Below are 17687 nucleotides of genomic sequence, written 5' to 3'. Positions count from 1 at the left end.
GATGACACAGCTCTCCTCCTTACTTAGTTGAGGATGTCTAATACTAACATATTCTTTTCATCAAAATTTTCTAGATCCCTGTTTATAATTAAATTGGGGTGCCTCTGAGAATAAAGAAGCAATATCTGCTTAGTTAAACCATTATCCTTGACAAAACTATATTGAATTAAAATGGAAAACAAAAACTGATTGATAATTTTATGGTTTTGGAAAAAAACGAAACCATTTTGGTCATACAAAAAAAAAAAAAAAATTAAACAGAGAGGAGTTTGTATTTCATATGTCTTAAATATCATACACTATGTACTATGAAAGTATTATAAAAAGGCTCAGTGGATACGGTTCAAAGCAATAGCTAGTTTATCTAACACTGAACATGATTGGTCTTTAACGAAAGATTTCTGAGTAATAACATGCGTAAACTATGAAGACTTAAAACTTTTCATTCAATTACTTGAAATATTGTTGAGGAAATTTTTATTATTAAACCCTGCAAGACAATAAATGTGCAACGTGAAATGTGCATTACTCTGAAGAACAAGGAAAGGTGAAATTTTAAAATTTTCCTCAAGATTATTTATCATTGATCTTTTAACTTAATTATCTTGGATTTTGAAATAAGAATGCGATCTTTCAGAAGAAATAATCGACCCACAGTCGACTAATATTATGTTTAAATGAAGTATATTTAAAATCATTTCTGGATATCTTTGAGGAGTTTAACTCTAACTACAGAACTGTAGCGTTAGGGATTTCTATATTTTAATCTTTGACCATAACGCTACAGATCCCGTAATGTATATAAAATGCAATATACAGTTCTGCAGCCATTTGAAGTCTTGTTGAGACCAACACTTGCCAGTGGAGCAAACTAGGATTTGTCTTCGACACTTTTAATGTGATCTTTGAGCAGTGAGGGATCTTTTTTTCGTACCAGGACCTACTGCTACACGGGTCTGGTTTTATACGACATCATGAAATGTAATGAGATAATGAACAGTATTCAAGCTGAAAAGTCCATTAATACAAATTTGGAGCAGAGCAAACACGGACCTCTAAAACATCAGAGGTTGGATCAGTTGCCATGGAGATGTGAGCATCTACCGACTGGTCACACCCACTGTGTGCTCCTTTTCATGATCGGGAAATAACGGGAATTAAAATTTGGTCGACAATTCAATGTGTAAATTATTGATGGCCCAACAATTAGTTTGAAAAACGCCAGTAAGCATTTGAATTAATAATAGATTGTATTTGCTGATAAGATCATTTTATCGATCACTGGACTCTTTCAACGAGACAGCTGATATTCTTGTATCGTCAACTTATTTGTCAACAAATTATCTCGCTTTAGAAACTTCATATGTACAGTATGCTCCTCTGTGTCGAATCCACCAAGAGATATATAAACCCCATATGCAGATGATGAAGGTATATTGATGCAGATATAAAGGACGTTGACAATTGAAAAATTAAAGTCGTCATATTTATCTAAAGCTTGGTTGTTAGATTATCATTAACTTTTTTCTAGTAAAATATCCAAGTACGAAACAGATGTGTAAGACTCTGTCGTATCTTTTATTTCAAGCTCACCGGGATACATGTATATCATATCGACATAAGAATGAAAATAAACATTGTTAATTGACAATACATCGTCGATATATCGAATTAATGTTGAGTTGAAGACCACAGCAAGTTTTTTCTTCTTCTCACGTATAAGATTTTGGACAAATTCTGCTTCATATGAATGCATAAATAGGTTTGTTGATGACGGGGCACAATCGGTACTAATGAGAATTTCAATAGATTGTTGGTAGACCTGGTCTTAGTGGTCTCCAAAAAACGCATACATATTGTCAATCAGAAATTCAAGCATCTTTTTGCTATCAGCTTAAAGTACTTATATGTATACAATCAGAATGTCAGTTAACAAAATAATGTTCAAATGACCAGATACAAAATAAGCAAATTTACGAGTTTATTTCTTTTTGCAAACGCAGTTGTCAATGATAATAAAAAACCTGTGGCATTTTCACAAAAAATCTAACGACTTACATATGTATTTTTTTTTTGCTAAAAAATATATTTAATTTAAAAAAAAATCTTTTACTAAGTAGCTTAATGTAATAGAAATATTAGATTTTTGATGTGCTACTACAGTTTAGATAACTGTTGAGAAATGGGAAATTTTTTTTGTCTTAGTCGTAAGATTTTTTGTGAAATGGACCACTGGACTTTAATTTATCGTGGGGAAAAGTCGTTCGTTTTTATGTTGTTTATTTTGATAAAATTTTGTGAATTCATATTTCCCAAAAGTTGATTGAAATTTCTAAGTATCCACATGATCTGATTTACATTACTCCTGAATTTTCCCCTTCACTTCTGTTAAAATCATCTGAAAGAGCGGCATTCGATTCAACATTTAGTTGTACATGAATCGACGAAGTTTTATCATTCAGAAAAAAAAACATTCAATTTAAATAAATCTCTTCGGAGTCGGACACATCTCTTTCATACTCGGTATCAGGGTACTAGTCTTTTACTACATGTAGATAAATATTGATTATGAGAGTATTAGTATTCTTGACACGGGTACCACTTAAGTCCAAGCCGACGGACACAAAATGCAAAAACCACAAAGAAATTGTCTATCAGAAACTCGAACATCCTTTTAATATCAACTTTAGAGTTCTTGTTTGTACAATCAGAATGTTTTTTTAACAATAATTTTTCAAATGACCAAGGACAAGGTATGTAAATTTACGAGTTCCATTTTTATTGAAAAAAGCAGCTGTCGATGATATCAGAAAGCCTGGACTTTAATTTGTCTTGGGGAATGGCTGCAAAGTTGTAAGTTATTTTGCTGTTGATTTAGTGAAGTTTTTTGATTTCAAATTTTCCAAAATTTCCTTGGAATTTTTATGTAATCCACATCGGATTTACACGACTTCTCGAATATATTGTAGAACAGTTCTTTTGGAGTTTCTCCTTCATTCCAGTTAATATCTTAGTGAGGAGTGAATTTTTTTAAGAAAGAGGTTTGGTAGAATATTTACTGGAACTCTATATATCTTTGCTTGTAAGGAATTTAAAAAAGTTTCGGTTTCCAATACAGATGGCAATTCATATTCATTTCGGTTGTTTGGTATATTAAAAAGATTCAAAACTGACATATGATTTAGAAGAATTTCCTCCTTGGAAAGGAAGCTATGAGTGTACGTTGGATTACCACTTGTAGAATTAAATCCAAGTTCCTCTAAAATACAGTCTGTATAATGAGCCTTAGAAAGAAAGACAATGTTGTTACCTGCTTTGTCAGTCGGGACCAGTACGTACTGATCTTGTAATCTAATTCTTTTTTACTTCTGGATTATTGAATACAGAAGTATAGATGGTTTTCATATCACCCCTCAATTGCTTAATGCGCGATTGTATTGCGGATTTATTTTTAGATGGCCGAAGTTCGGAATCTTACGCTCTAAGATCGCGCAGTAGTAAGCTGGTCCTTGTTTTCTTACCAGCTTCAAATCCGCCTTGTGATGCGGGAACTTGTACTTCGCATGTATATTTATGGACGTTCCCTGTCGCAACAGGTGCTCGTCCGAAAAAAAAAAGATCCCTCAATGCCCTAAGACTGTGCTGAGTACAAGTCTGAATATGCAGTTCTCCTCCTGCATGAGATGACATCTCATACCGGAGGAGAGCTGCATACTGTATTTAGACATCCTTGAAGATATGTCAAACAAACAATCATAATTACTAAATACATGTATACCATATGAAAAAAGCTCCTGAATTTCCTTGAAATGAGTTATTCTAGTGCAGGAAATTCGGTGTCAATTTAATATTTAAGTTATTATTATGAGCTGTCCAAGGGTAATAATTAATACCATTTTCCTTATTTATATCGTATAAAGGAGAATCATTAAATATTGGAAATATGCTTTTTTTCCAGTTAAAAAATAGTAATTTACACGATTTCACTGACTTGAACGCAAGCGGAAAAATACAAGGCCTTCTTCCTCATATATGGCTTATGGGGAACATCGGAATAAGTAAAAATGTCATTGTTCATTTCCGTTTAATTATGACATATAGGAGTATATTCAAAGATATTGTCAAGGCATCAGCTGTCTCAATCATATCAATTTATATTTGCCAAATTCCAACACAATTCCTCATTTTATTAACGGGAATTCTCTGAAATCATGTTAAACGAAATCAAGACATTGAAATTGCATACTCAATCATTCACTATAAATGTTTTGATAGAACAAGAGAAAAGAATCTCTTGCCCGCGTGTTGCTGTGGTTGCTCTGCTCTGTAATCACGAATTAAACGTCGTTGGATCGAATCCCACTGCGGGGCCTGGAGACCGGTCTTTTGGATGAGACAACATAAACCAAGGTACCTTAGGCTTGTTGTAGTAGGTGCTTAAATGCCCAATGGCCCTGAGTGCCAAGTATTGGTCTGAATTTGAAGCTTTCCCTGGAGCAAGTTGTCTTCGAATAAGTGAAATTTTCAAAAGAGGGACGTTAAACAACAAACAAACAAATGAGAGATTGTTTAAACCAAGGTCATTTATTGAATACTCAAATTAAGGTTTTTAGTACATGTATAAAATAAAACATAACTAACATGACCAAATGTATGTAATTAGAGTTAAGTTCATAATGTGAAAAAAAACTGGCAATAAAGTCAAGATTCAAATTCAAAAATTTAAAACCAATCTCTAAATAAAAAAACCTTAAAAACATTAAGTACGAATGAAAAATTTAAATTTGAAGTGCATTTTATTAACATGGAATAACCATTTCTATTATTCTTAAACGACTTTTTTTTAATCTGTGAATTTTTGCTTGTGCATATAATGAATGCTTAACTTCTTATTCTTCTATGGCGATTGCAAAAATTAACGTATAATTAATTGCAATGATGATATAAAGGTTGTAGATAAAAAGAACAAAACCCTTGTTTATCATATATTTTTGCATGTTATAGATATGTAAAAACAAATACATCAAATAAAGCCATAAAAAGAACTTGATGCATAAACAAATGTATATTTTTTCTTCAACAAAAGCTCTTATCTAAAACAAAATACTCTCCGTTAGGAGAAGCCTCTGTCATCACAAAAGCCGGTTTTGTTGCCATTAAGTCCTCCTTTTCTTCTGGCTTATTTGGTTCATTGTTTTCTGAGATGCTGACTGTTTTGGCACCTTTTTTACTTTTCACTTTACTGCTGTTTCTTCCTAGAGATGTCTTTTTGTCGTCCTTTAGGATGGACGTTCCCGGAAATTGACCCTTTTTTGTAAATACTGGAAGAGTTGCAGAGCGGGAAGCCGCCATGTGTTCATCTGATTTCTAAAACAACAGGAAAGCGAAAAGTTGGAGAACCTGTTGTTCCTATGTTTAGATACATGTTCATGCAAGCTTATTTTGGCATCAGTGATTTTGCGCAGTTTGGCATCCATTCAATAGAGGGAAAATAATCTCATATATTTTAAAATTTATTTTATGATATTTTCCTTGTTTTTTGAAAAAAAACAACTATCAAAAACATTAATTATATATGTTTCAAGAATATCTTTTAAGTTCTTTATATAATTTCAAATATTTGAACTAACTATGCACCTTTTCTATGTCCACAAAATCCTCGAATTCCTCTGATTTCCTCGCTATTATTTTGTTACCATGAAGACTGGCGATTTTCTGGACCATATCCCCGGACAACCCTGATTGTTGTTTCATTGACTTCTTAAGACTGACAGCGTAGACCTCCTCCTGCCCCGCATTTTCTTCATCTACTGGATGTTCTACAATCTCCACTGCATGCTCTGAATTGATTACAACGTTCGTGTATGGACTGTCTTTTTCACGCAATTCACTTGCACTCTTTCAAATGCAAAAAAAAATATATATATATATATAAGAACAAGAAATATTCAATTTTAATACCAGAAGCAAACTAGAAAAAAAATGAAAATAATTTATTGACATCAAATAATCTTACCGGGTCGAAATGAAAATCTGGCTCGTACGCTGCATTAGAAACTGCTTTTGGTTTACGAAAAAACCTACCAAATCTATCAAAGGAAACCCAAAACGTTATGTATTTGTTAATAAAAGTCAAAAACAGATCATTGTTTATTGTTTTCAGGATATTGACAATACAAATGGGGGTACGAACAGTTTATTCTTGATCCAGTTCCACTTGCCGTGGAGGATAAGAAACGTCAGCAGGATCCCCACAATAAGTCCGGCGAATACAGAACCTGCTGTGCAACCTGTCAAATATGGAAAGGAATAACTATAGTGAGTGGGGAATCAGAGTTGTCTATACTTAAAAAATAGACGGAAGTAAACTGCATAAAATAAAAAGAAATCTATTTGATTTTTTTTACTTTTGAGGTAACTTTGAATAAGTGATAAAATGAAATCGGATTCTTGTGTTCAGGAAACGTATTGTGCTAGTGGTCATATATAGCAGATATCCTCTACAAATCATTAACTTCTTAAGAAAAACTTCTTGTGTTTGGTTCAGTAAAGTAACAATCAGACCAAAAAGTAAACAACAATCATAGAATTATTTAGACAACTTTTACTTCCCTGAAAAGAATGCATTTGTTGGAAACTTGTAAACAATTATTAATAGAAATATTGATAATAGCATCAAAACATCAAACTTACAAGTTTAGAAAATAGTATTAATTTTATATTCTTACAAAAAACTTACCCCTTGATGTGCAGTCACATTTCTCATTAGGCATTGTTGACATTTCACCTGTGGACGATTTGTAAATATGTTATCATGGCTAACAATTTATTTATACAATTATTTTGGTAAATTCAGCTATCAAGAAGGAAGTTGACACTATAGCTTTGTTGAAGTACAATATTACATTAATGAGGAAATATGACCAACATATTAGGGAAACGCGTACACGAAATGATGAGTTTCAGGCAGATATGCACATTTGTACTTAATTTATATCAATGCAATATCATATAATTAATTAAAGAGCCTATTTAAGTTCTAAGAAGTTTTAATTGATATGCTTTAACGAAGAGAAAGTCTTAAAACGAGTCGTAGCGCCCTAAAATATATTTTCGCCAAAATTTTGATATTAACATCCTTAGGTAGTTACAGGATCTTCATTGTTTCAATATTCCCAAGATATCAAGGATATACTATGAAATATACTATGCACGGTACGGAAAACTTCTAAACATATACATTTTTCTTTCCCTATTGATGATCATTTTAGAATAATATGATGCAATATAAAAGGGAAAAGTTGGAGTCCTATTATGAGAAAAAAGAATTAAAAAAAAAATGAAAATAAACGCAATAAAACTGTCAAATGTTAAAGTGGGCGTTAATGGGACAGGTTACAATAATAAAGATCATTCAACATGTTCAAACTTAATAAATTAATACCGATATTCAATGAACAAGAAAAAATAGAAAGATTTTGAAGTGACACTTTACCGATCCTAGTGAGGATGCTAGAAATTGTGACAAGTAATTCTGTCTAAGAGACCAGACACTCTCCTAATTAAGAGCTCAATATTAATGAACATGAATGAGCATCAAGGGTAAGAGTGCATCTTAACTCTAGCTGAAATATTTTCTAAAATATTCTTAAAACACTTGATTTAAGTTTTCAGAAACTACGGTCAACAAGAACGTAAACAGAGACACTATCATCTACTTTTTGATTGGATAAAAGGACACAAATGTCTGAAGGGTACATCAAATAGACATATATATGTAGTTCTTAAAGTCCTCAGTCAGAGCATTTAACGAGAAACCCTTTTATTTAGTATCACCCTATTTAAAGTCTAAAATATTATTAGATTTTCAATATTATTCAACACTGGTAGGGATAAATTTTACAGATATGCTCAACTGGCTGGCCTAATAATTGAGAGATACATGTTAAGTAAAAAATGCATCCAAGGACAGAATGACTTTGTATTCATTGGAAAGTGAAGAGTGCTTGAACATACAGGTACTAAATTACTTGTAAACAGAATATTTTTGAAAGGATAACAATAAACTAAAACATAGGTAATCAGAAAATACATAGCTCACCTCAAAAATATTGTCTTTAAGTAAGGCCAATTCCACAATTTACTAACATTTTAGAAGTTTACATCTAGAAATGCAAAAATTATGCAATTTTGACATATTTTGATCTTATAGGGCCTGGGACCTGTTTAATTACTTGGAAAAAGACTTACCCAAAAGCTTCAAACTAGTTGTCCATCACGAAAATGAAATTCGAATTCAGCATCTGAAGCAAGTTTGTATGAGATTATCCCTTGATGCAGTATCCATGCAAGCTTGGTTCAGATAGGCCTTATAGTCTCTTGGTAATAGACCTGCATCCATAGCTTTAACCTGGTCTATTATCTGGAAAATATATGTCGGATTCAGCAAGTCCATTTGTGTGCATCCTTAGATATATCATCCATGTAAATTTGCTCAACATAGGACATATACCTGCTTTAGAATGAACCTGCTCCAAAACTTGTTAACTTATCCGTAAAATGTAGGTCAGATCCAGCATCCGAAGCAAGCCAAGTAGAATGCATTGTAGCAACCTCTAATGATAAAACGCTGCTTAATGATACAAATAGCATTAAGCGTTGCAATTGCAACTCTTAATGCCATAAATTATTGCATTAATAGCTGACATCATCAACCGCTAATGCTAAATCGCCGCTTAATGACAGAATTATATCATTAAGCGTCACAAATGCAGTGCAACATCGACGCTTAATGAAACAAGCAAATATCGACATATTCGACGCTTAATGATACACACTGGTGTATCATTAAGCGTTGCAGTTGCAACCCTTAATGATATAAAATTTCGAAATCGCTTGTAATATCTAAGAGAAATACACATCCACCTTTCCTGAACAATGCAATATCACTTGTCAAAATACTTATATATGCCCTTGTGCTATATAAATAGTAATTATTGAAGTTTTACTGTGTTTTCTATCTAGTCAAGGGAACGTCTTAAACCCCGGATGTTTAAGAGATAGCTGGAAGAAAGAGATACAAACAAAGGGATAAATAAAATGATATTCAAATCCTTTAAAAGAACCATTTTTTAAACTGAAAATACAGAGGCAAACAAGCAATTAAATTCCTTTTAAATTTATACAATGATTTGAATATTCAACCTGAAATATATATATGTCTCAGATTTGATACAGCTTAACACGTATCACTGTTAACGTTTCAGATATACGTATCGAGATTTTCACTATTTCTTCGTTTCTCCAAATTCCGAAAAAGAGAGACATCAATATTGACAACTTATGTCTAAGGATATATAACAAAGAATACAAGTACATGGAATACATAGAATATTATATATTATGTTGAGAAGAAGGTTCATTTATGCTTTAATAATGAGCCGTGTTACTTGAATACATCACTGTTGCATGATTATTTTAAAATCAATTTTGAATTCTACATGTAGTATTTATCAAATTACAACATACATATTGACTGAGGTTGAAGAGGCTGTTTTTATTTAATTCTTTAATGACGCATATTTCATTTGTAATATTTTTTCTTTCGTTTACATCTGACTAATATTAAAATGAAATAGATTCAAATGAATATAGTTCTTTTTTCGGTACAAGAGAGACCCTCTCTATTCATACTAGTATTCATCAGAAGTATTTCGTTCATGCATATTGAAAGGTCGCATGAAAGGTCCGAATGCTTCACTTGCATTGGTTAATACTTTAATGAGCTACAAAATATTTTGCAACTACGGCCAGATTGGGAGAGGATCGTACATTTTGACAGTGGTTAGCGACGTTCCAAAGTTTTCACTTTAGCAAATCAAAGTTCCAAAGTTTTTACTCTGCATCTCTAGTTAATTATATTAAACTATAGTGAACTATGTAGTTTTCTATAGTACTTTTTGTTAGGGACATGTCCGCTATCTACATGTAACATCAGCCGTGATTGGAAAAAAAACTGTTTTTCAGACTTAATTCTAAAAGGCTCAAGAGCTTTTCTGATATTTCATTTGTCTATGCCGTTTTTGTTGTTGTTGTATATAAACTTTTCACATTTTCATCTCCTTCTCAAGAACCACTGGGGCAATATTAAAAACTTGAAAAAGTATCCTAAAAGGGGATATAGTTCTTTTTACCATGCCTTTTTCCAAGTGGAGATAATCATGAATTAGAGTAAAAATTATGTTATTTTTAAAAAATCTTCTTCTCAAGAACCATTGGGCAAGGAAAGATGTATTGAAAGGTCAGGTAGTGAGAAAATTTGTTCGAATATGCTTTACTGTGGCCAAAATGGCCGATAAATTTTACATTATATTGGAAACATTTTAAAAAATCTTTTTCTCAAGAATCACTAGGCAGGAATACTCATGTGGAATCATCCTTATGTTGTGAGAGGAAGTTTGTTCATTTTGACAGTGGTTAAAATGGCCGAAAAGTTTTACAAAAATATATTCTTCTTTAGCAACCATTGAGACAAAAGATGATACTCCTGTGGAAAGTTTTTAAATTGCTTCTCTGGCAGTTAAAAGTTATATATATATAAAACCTTTTAAAACTTCTTTTCAGTAAAAGCCATGCTTAGTGATATTTATAGGGAATTTCATGTAGTGTAGATTCTAGTTTGTTCAAATCATGATCCCCTTGGGGTTAACATCAGCCATGAGTGAAAAATAAACAACTGCTCTAAATTTCAGACTTATGATTAAGCAGAACCGACTAACAGACGAGTATAAATGGTACATGTATACCGAAATAAATCATTCTTTACTGACAATTGCAGTGGAGACAGACTGAAATCTTTCTAGTTAGGAATAGAATAAACAACTTTTGAATAATATAAGATATTATTGTTTCTAATTATTCCAAACATGAAGTACAATGCTTTGATATGCTTGGACTCTTGGTATTTAAGGCATGGCATTCTTGGCGCTACATAATTAGATGTTAAATCGTTTCCACATGGTCACTAGCTCATTTGATTCTATACATAAAAGTAATACAAATACAAGGAAAGAAAGAAACACAGAAGTCTTTCTGTGTGCTGTCTAGTTGGCAAAAATAAGCACGAGCTAGAGTTTTTATTGCAATGACATCTAATTAATTTTCATTTTTTTATCGTTATAAAAAAAAACAAAATTTGATTGGAAATAATTACTTGAAGACCCTGGGTATCACATGTAATATAGATGATTAAAAGAAACGTAAGTTGCATATAAAGCAAGTTTGTGGCGAAATTTTCCAAGTAAAGAGGAGGGCCTCTAAAAATGGAGGATAAAAAAAAAGAAAAAAAATAATAAAAAATCCCTAATCTTCCCAAAAACATTAAAGAAATATTTAAGGTCAAGATCTAGTAAATAACTTTAGACTAATTTTTTGTTGCTAGATCCAATATGACGTCATAATCAATTTCAACTTTCTTTTTCCCGTACTTTACGGCTTTAGCAGAATTATGTAAAAAATAGAGTATTTTCATGACATTAAATTTGAAATCATATGAAAAGTAATCCGATACATATTAAATTTGATATTGATTTAAAGAAGAGGCCACGAAATACTAATTACCGTTTTCTCGTAGGCAATATACATTTCCTTTGTCGAAAAAAAACTTGGTTTTCCATTGAAAATGGCATTAAAATACAGTTTTACATCTTGTTTACCACAATTATACGTGAAAATTTTGTGACCAAGCTAATTGTAAAGCATCAATAAAGGAATTTATTTCTCAAATTTGATAAATCTGTAGGCACCTTTCATTTACTAGTTCTTGACCTTAACTTAAGAAGGGTTCTTCTCTGGTTTCTGACTAGATGGAATATTCAAAGAATATTTATTTATATTTATTGATATGTCATATATTTAGATGTAAGAGGTTTATAAGACCATATTTTTCTTTCCTCATCACAATTATACAACTTGAAATAGAAATGGTAAACTGCGTTTGAAAACTAACAGGGACTTTATTTTTCGCCTAATGGCGGCGTATGAAAATATCTTCTTTTCTGCCTCTCAACATTATGATAAAACAAAACTAGACGAAATTTTCAAATGTAAGTTAAATTAATAATAAGGGACTAAAGTTTCAAAATATATCAAATAAATAAGATTTTTCACACATACTAGAACTATGTTTGCTTTTAAATGCTTCAAATCCAAGTACAGATTTGAGCCAAAAATCCGTAAAAAGTGTCATCTTAGTAAACGATCAAAACTATTAGTTTTTGTATCGTTCTATACCTTTATGTGCCAACTTTACTATATGTGAAAATTGGAAAAATTTGAATACATGTATAGGAAGCATATAAAAATAACTAATAAATCCTAAAAATTTAGGAAAAATAGAGAATATTCGGATTAGCATATATCCATTTTATTTAAATTACCCATGTCAATTTTGGTAATATGATCTTATAGGCCATATATGGTAGTATCTTTTCGTGCAAAAATAAAAAAAAAATAATTTTTTGAAGTACAAGTAGGGATCGCATTATTGGAAACAGTAATTTTTAGCTCTTCTGGTCAGAGACTAGAAGAGTTTTTGGGATAGTAATGCGTCCTTCCGATTAGCCTCTAGCTGTCCGTCTGTCTGTAAACAATTTTTTAAAAAAACACTACTCCTTCGACAGTTTTGGTCTGATTTCAATATAACTTGGCACACAAATAAACTACACAAAGATATTTAGGATATTTCATCGCTTTTTGATTCCGATAAACAGTGTTGCCATGTTTACTAAAAATAGAATTTTCTGTGAAATTTCTTTAAAACACTACTTGTTCTAAAATTTTTGTCTGATTTCAATATAACTTGGCACACAAGTAGACTACACTAAGATGCATAAAATAGTGCATCAGTTTTTGATTTTGATAAACAAGGTCGCAATTATTAGTAAAAATAGAAATTTCTGTAAAATTCCTTTAAAACGCTTCTCCTTCTACAGTTTTCTTCTGATGGTAATGGCTTCTTTTCTCATCCTTTGTTATAAGTACAAACCAGTTGAGCTACAGTCTTGACAGAAATTTCTGGTTTAATGTTAAGGTCAGAAGACACGTTCCCCAGAAATATATAATTTTTCTTAAGAGATTGTCATTGAATAGTAGGTACTTAAACAAGATTCCTCGCAAAAAATAAGGGTACCTTACCAGCCATATGAACAAGATACCAAAGGTTCATATTTCTTATATAACTCTTATGAATAATCCTCTGAACGGCCTATCTCACCATTTTTTGGTGTACCTATATTTTAAAACATTTTGAAAACAATGTAGAAATCGGAAGAGAATGCCAAATATAAATATTTTTAATCAGATTCCAAGAGATACAAAACATATTATTAAGGTACGTGTCGTCTGACCTTAATGTCCAGGAAAAAGGTAATGACCTTGACCTGACCTTGCCTCTAATATTAAACAGTCAAATTTATTCTAACTGATACCATCACAAATATTGTCCTCTTCATTCTGTGAACATTTCATTAATTTTTAAATACAAGAAATGTGAGAAGAATCCTACCTTAACCAACATAAAATATTAATTAATGTAAATAAACCCCTAACCCATCCCATCCCGACGCTTACAAACATACTTTGTCTCATTACTTCTCCTAGAATTGCCCCCGTGGGGATCCGGGTTAGAAAAGGTCCTCAGTACCCCCTTGCTTGTCGTAAAAGGCGACTAAATGGGGCGGTCCTTCGGATGAGACCGTATAAACCGAGGCCCCCTGTCACAGTAGGTGTGGCACGATAAAAGTCCCTCCCTGCTCAAAGGCCGTGAGTGCCGAGCATAGGCCTAAATTTGCAGCCCTTCACCGGCAATGGTGACGTCTCCATATCAGTGAAGTATTCTGGAGAGGGATGTTAAACAGTATACAATCAATCAATCAATCAATCTCCTTAAATTGAAAACTTCCGTTAAACTACAGCGTAGTTTGATCGGCTTTTTGTTTTATTTTGATGAGAAAGTTGGTGATGTTACATTGGACGACAAACTGAAATTTATAGGATAATTTCACGGCTGGTGTAAAAAAAACGAACATATCTTTAAAAAAATACTACAGTAAACTATAGTTTACTTTGGTTAACTATAGTACCAAGGTTTAAATTTCCTATTAATAGTGAAAACTTTGGAACTTTGATTTGCTATTGTAAAAACTTTGAAACTTTGATTTACTACAGTGAAAACTTTAGAATTAAATTAACAATAGTAAAACTTTGAAACTTTCATGTAATTATGTTTTGATTCCTATTCTTAATATTTTATTACATTTCAAGGTTAAGATGAAGAAAAAGGTTCCAAATTTTTTTTAGGAACAGGACCATTTTTCTTAAAGAATAATGTGCAAGAAATGAATACTAGTACATGCATTAATAGAGAGGATCTCTCTTGTACCGAAAAAAGAACTATTCATTTAAATCTATTTCATTTTAATATTAGTCAGATGTAAACTTAGTCTTATATATCGAAAGAAAAAAAATATAACTCTGTCGAGACTGTAGCTCTACTCGTTTGTACTTACTTATAATAAAAGAAGAAAAAAGTAGCAATTGGGGCTTACAACTTTATAAAAGAAATAAATAGAATGGCGGTCCTTAATTAAGTCTATTTTTGTGGCAAGATTGCAATAAAACTACAACTGTAGTAAAAGCTTTCAATAAAATTTTACAGAATTTTCAATTTTAGTTACCATGGCAACATCAATCAACAAACTCAAAAACACGAAACTGATAATAGTGTATGCCAGTATAATCTACTTGCATGCCAAATTATATTACAATCTGACTAAAACTGTAGGAGGAGTAGCATTTTGAATGAATTTCACAGAAATTTCTATTTTAGTAACCACGGCAACACCGTTGATCGAAATCAAAAACAGATATCTTTAAGTGTAGTCTACATGTGAGATAAGTTATTTTGAAATCAGACAAAAAATGTTGCATAAGTAGCATTTATTATATTATTTCTATCTTTAGTAACTAAGGCAGAAATCAAAAACTGATGCAGAAATTAAGTATCTAAGTGTAGTTTATTTTTGTTCCAAGTTATATTGAAATTAGACCAAAACTGCAGGAGGAGTAGCATTTTGAAAAATTGTTTACAGACAGACGGACAGACAGACAGGCAAATATACTACAAAATGAAGTTTGTGTCATTTAGAATTTTAAAAACATCAGCTTCATCAACTTCATTCGACATGTTTTTCATAATTTAATAATTATATACATGTACTAGTTTTCAAAATTGATTCTAAAATAATCATGCCACAGTAATGTATTCAAGTAAAACTGATAACAAATAAAAGATGAATGAACCTTTTCTCAAAAATAATATATTATTCAATGTATTGCATTCATTTTTATTCTTTGTGTTTAATATACTTAAACATAAATTGTCAATATTGATGTCTCTCTTTATCAAAATTTGGAGAAACGAAGCAGAATAAAAATACAATTATAGTGAAAATTATAAATTTATTTCTCTATACGTATATCTGAAACGTTAACAGTGACATATGTTAAGCTGTATCAAATCTAAAATACAAAGTTTGGGATATTTAAATACATACTATATATTGTAGGTTGAGTATTAAAATCATTGTATCAAATTAAAAGGGATTTAATTGCTTGTTTGCTTCTGTATTTTCAGTAAAAAAAATGGTTCTTTTAAAAGGATTTGAATATCATTTTATTTATCCCTTTGTTTGTATCTCTTTCTTCTAGCTATCTGACTATCTGTCTCTTAAACATCCGAGGCTTAACGACGTTCCCTTGACTAGATAGAAAACACAGTAAAACTTCAATAATTACCATTTATATAGCATAAGGGCATATATAAATATTTTGACAAGTGATATCACATTGTTCAGGAAAGGTGGATGTGTGTTTCTCTTAGATATAACAAGCGTTTTCTAAATTTTATATCATTAAGGGTTGCAACTGCAACGCTTAATGATACACTAGTGTGTATCATTAAGCGTCGAATATGTCGATATTTGCTTGTTTCATTAAGCGTCCGTGTTGCGCTGCATTTGTGACGCTTAATGATATAATTCTGTCATTAAGCGGCGATTTAGCATTAGCGGTTGATAATGTCAGCTATTAATGCAATAATTTATGGCATTAAGCGTTGCAATTGCAACGTTTACAACTTACAAAATTGTTATGCAAAATAAACTGAATCCTCACGTCATAGAAACATTACGTTACCATTTTCCCGCAAGCACTTTCTAGCGGGGTACAAGTTTCTCTAAAGTTTAGCGTAAATAATATCATGACGTAATATTTTAATTAGAAAATAATTTTTCTTATTTTATGAGATTAAGCAAGTATGAAATAGTTGGAATTTGGCAATAAATTGAAGATTTAATGAACTTTTTAAAGTGCGTGAAAATGCGTGATTGCGGGGAAACGGTAAATGCGTTATTTTGCGTCAGAAATAGGAAATGGTATATGCGTTAAAATGCGTGACTGCGGGGAAGGGGGTTAATGCTATTTGTATCATTAAGCGGCGTTTTATCATTAGAGGTTGCTACAATGCATCCTTAGATGTATCATTCATGCAAGTTTGGTCAACATAGGGCTCAAAGTTACTTGGAAATGAGACCTGCACCAAAAATATTAACCAGCTCAATAATCCGGAGAATGTAGGTCAGATCCAGCATCCAACGCAAGCCTGGGAGTTTGCATCCTGAGATGTACCATCCATGCAAGTTTGGTCAACACTGGGCATATAATTACTTGGAAATAAGACCTACACTAAAAACTGCACCAAAATGTAACATGCTTCAAAAGCATTACCCTAGTTGTGCCTTTGCTGAAAATGCAGCATCTGAAACCTTATCTGGTACTATTAAATACATTTGAAGCATCCTCTATTCATGTCTGATAAATGTAGGGCATATGAGAAAACTACACCTGGATAAACTTAAATGGAATGTCGACGCGGACATCAACGTCGAGGATATCACATAAGCTCCTCTAACTTCGTTGAGGTGAGCTAAAAATGCAATTTTCAGAAAATCTGATTAACACATGAATTTACTTGCCAATATCCAACATGGTGGGGAAAAAAATAGAACTTGAAAATTATAAATCATTTTGCTTCTTTAGATTTCAAAAATGATTGATATTTTTTGTCATTGACCATTTTGACAATATTTTTGCAGTTTTTAAAGATATTGTTGAGTCACGTTTTGTCCGCCGTCACATTATGTCCGCCGTCACGAAATGTCCGCCATTTTTTCAGAAAAATCGTCACGTTATGTCCGCCGTCACGAAATGTCCGCCTCTTTTTCGGAAAAATTGTCACACTATGTCCGCCGCCACGAAATGTCCGCCTCTTTTTCGGAAAAATCGTCACACTATGTCCGCCGCCACGAAATGTCCGCCTTTCTCCCAAAAAAATAGAAATATTAGGTCCGCCGCCAAGAAATGTCCGCCTTTTCTCCCTAAAAAATCGTCAAACTATTTCCGCCGCCACGAAGTGTCCGCCGATCATCCAAAATTGTAACGTTATGTCCGCCCCTACAAACTGTCCGTCCAAGATTGAAAATAGTGTTTTGTTTTTTCTTTTCGGTGTTTAATATATGTATCTCTAACCAAACGTCTAATAATGTATGTCATCAGAAATATCCACCAAG

The 17687-nt window shown here is 32.1% G+C and overlaps 1 protein-coding gene across 1 annotated transcript; it reads right to left on the bottom strand.

The window, feature by feature from the left end:
• Window positions 1–5044: 5044 nt before the first annotated feature.
• LOC134241284 (uncharacterized) lies at window positions 5045–6898 on the bottom strand. Its single transcript, XM_062723351.1, has 5 exons — window positions 6740–6898; window positions 6194–6290; window positions 6017–6089; window positions 5638–5898; window positions 5045–5367 (listed from the first exon to the last, which is right to left on the bottom strand). Exons 1-5 carry the CDS (start codon window positions 6780–6782, stop codon window positions 5077–5079), a joined length of 765 nt encoding a protein of 254 aa, XP_062579335.1. The 5' UTR covers window positions 6783–6898; the 3' UTR covers window positions 5045–5076.
• Window positions 6899–17687: the final 10789 nt, after the last annotated feature.

This window comes from Saccostrea cucullata, unplaced genomic scaffold (assembly GCF_032062105.1).
Source record: "Saccostrea cucullata isolate Sc308-1 unplaced genomic scaffold, CSIRO_AGI_Scuc_v1 ctg222, whole genome shotgun sequence".
In the NCBI taxonomy this organism is placed as follows: Eukaryota; Metazoa; Mollusca; class Bivalvia; order Ostreida; family Ostreidae; genus Saccostrea; species Saccostrea cuccullata.
This window is presented reverse-complemented; position numbering and strand designations above follow the sequence as displayed.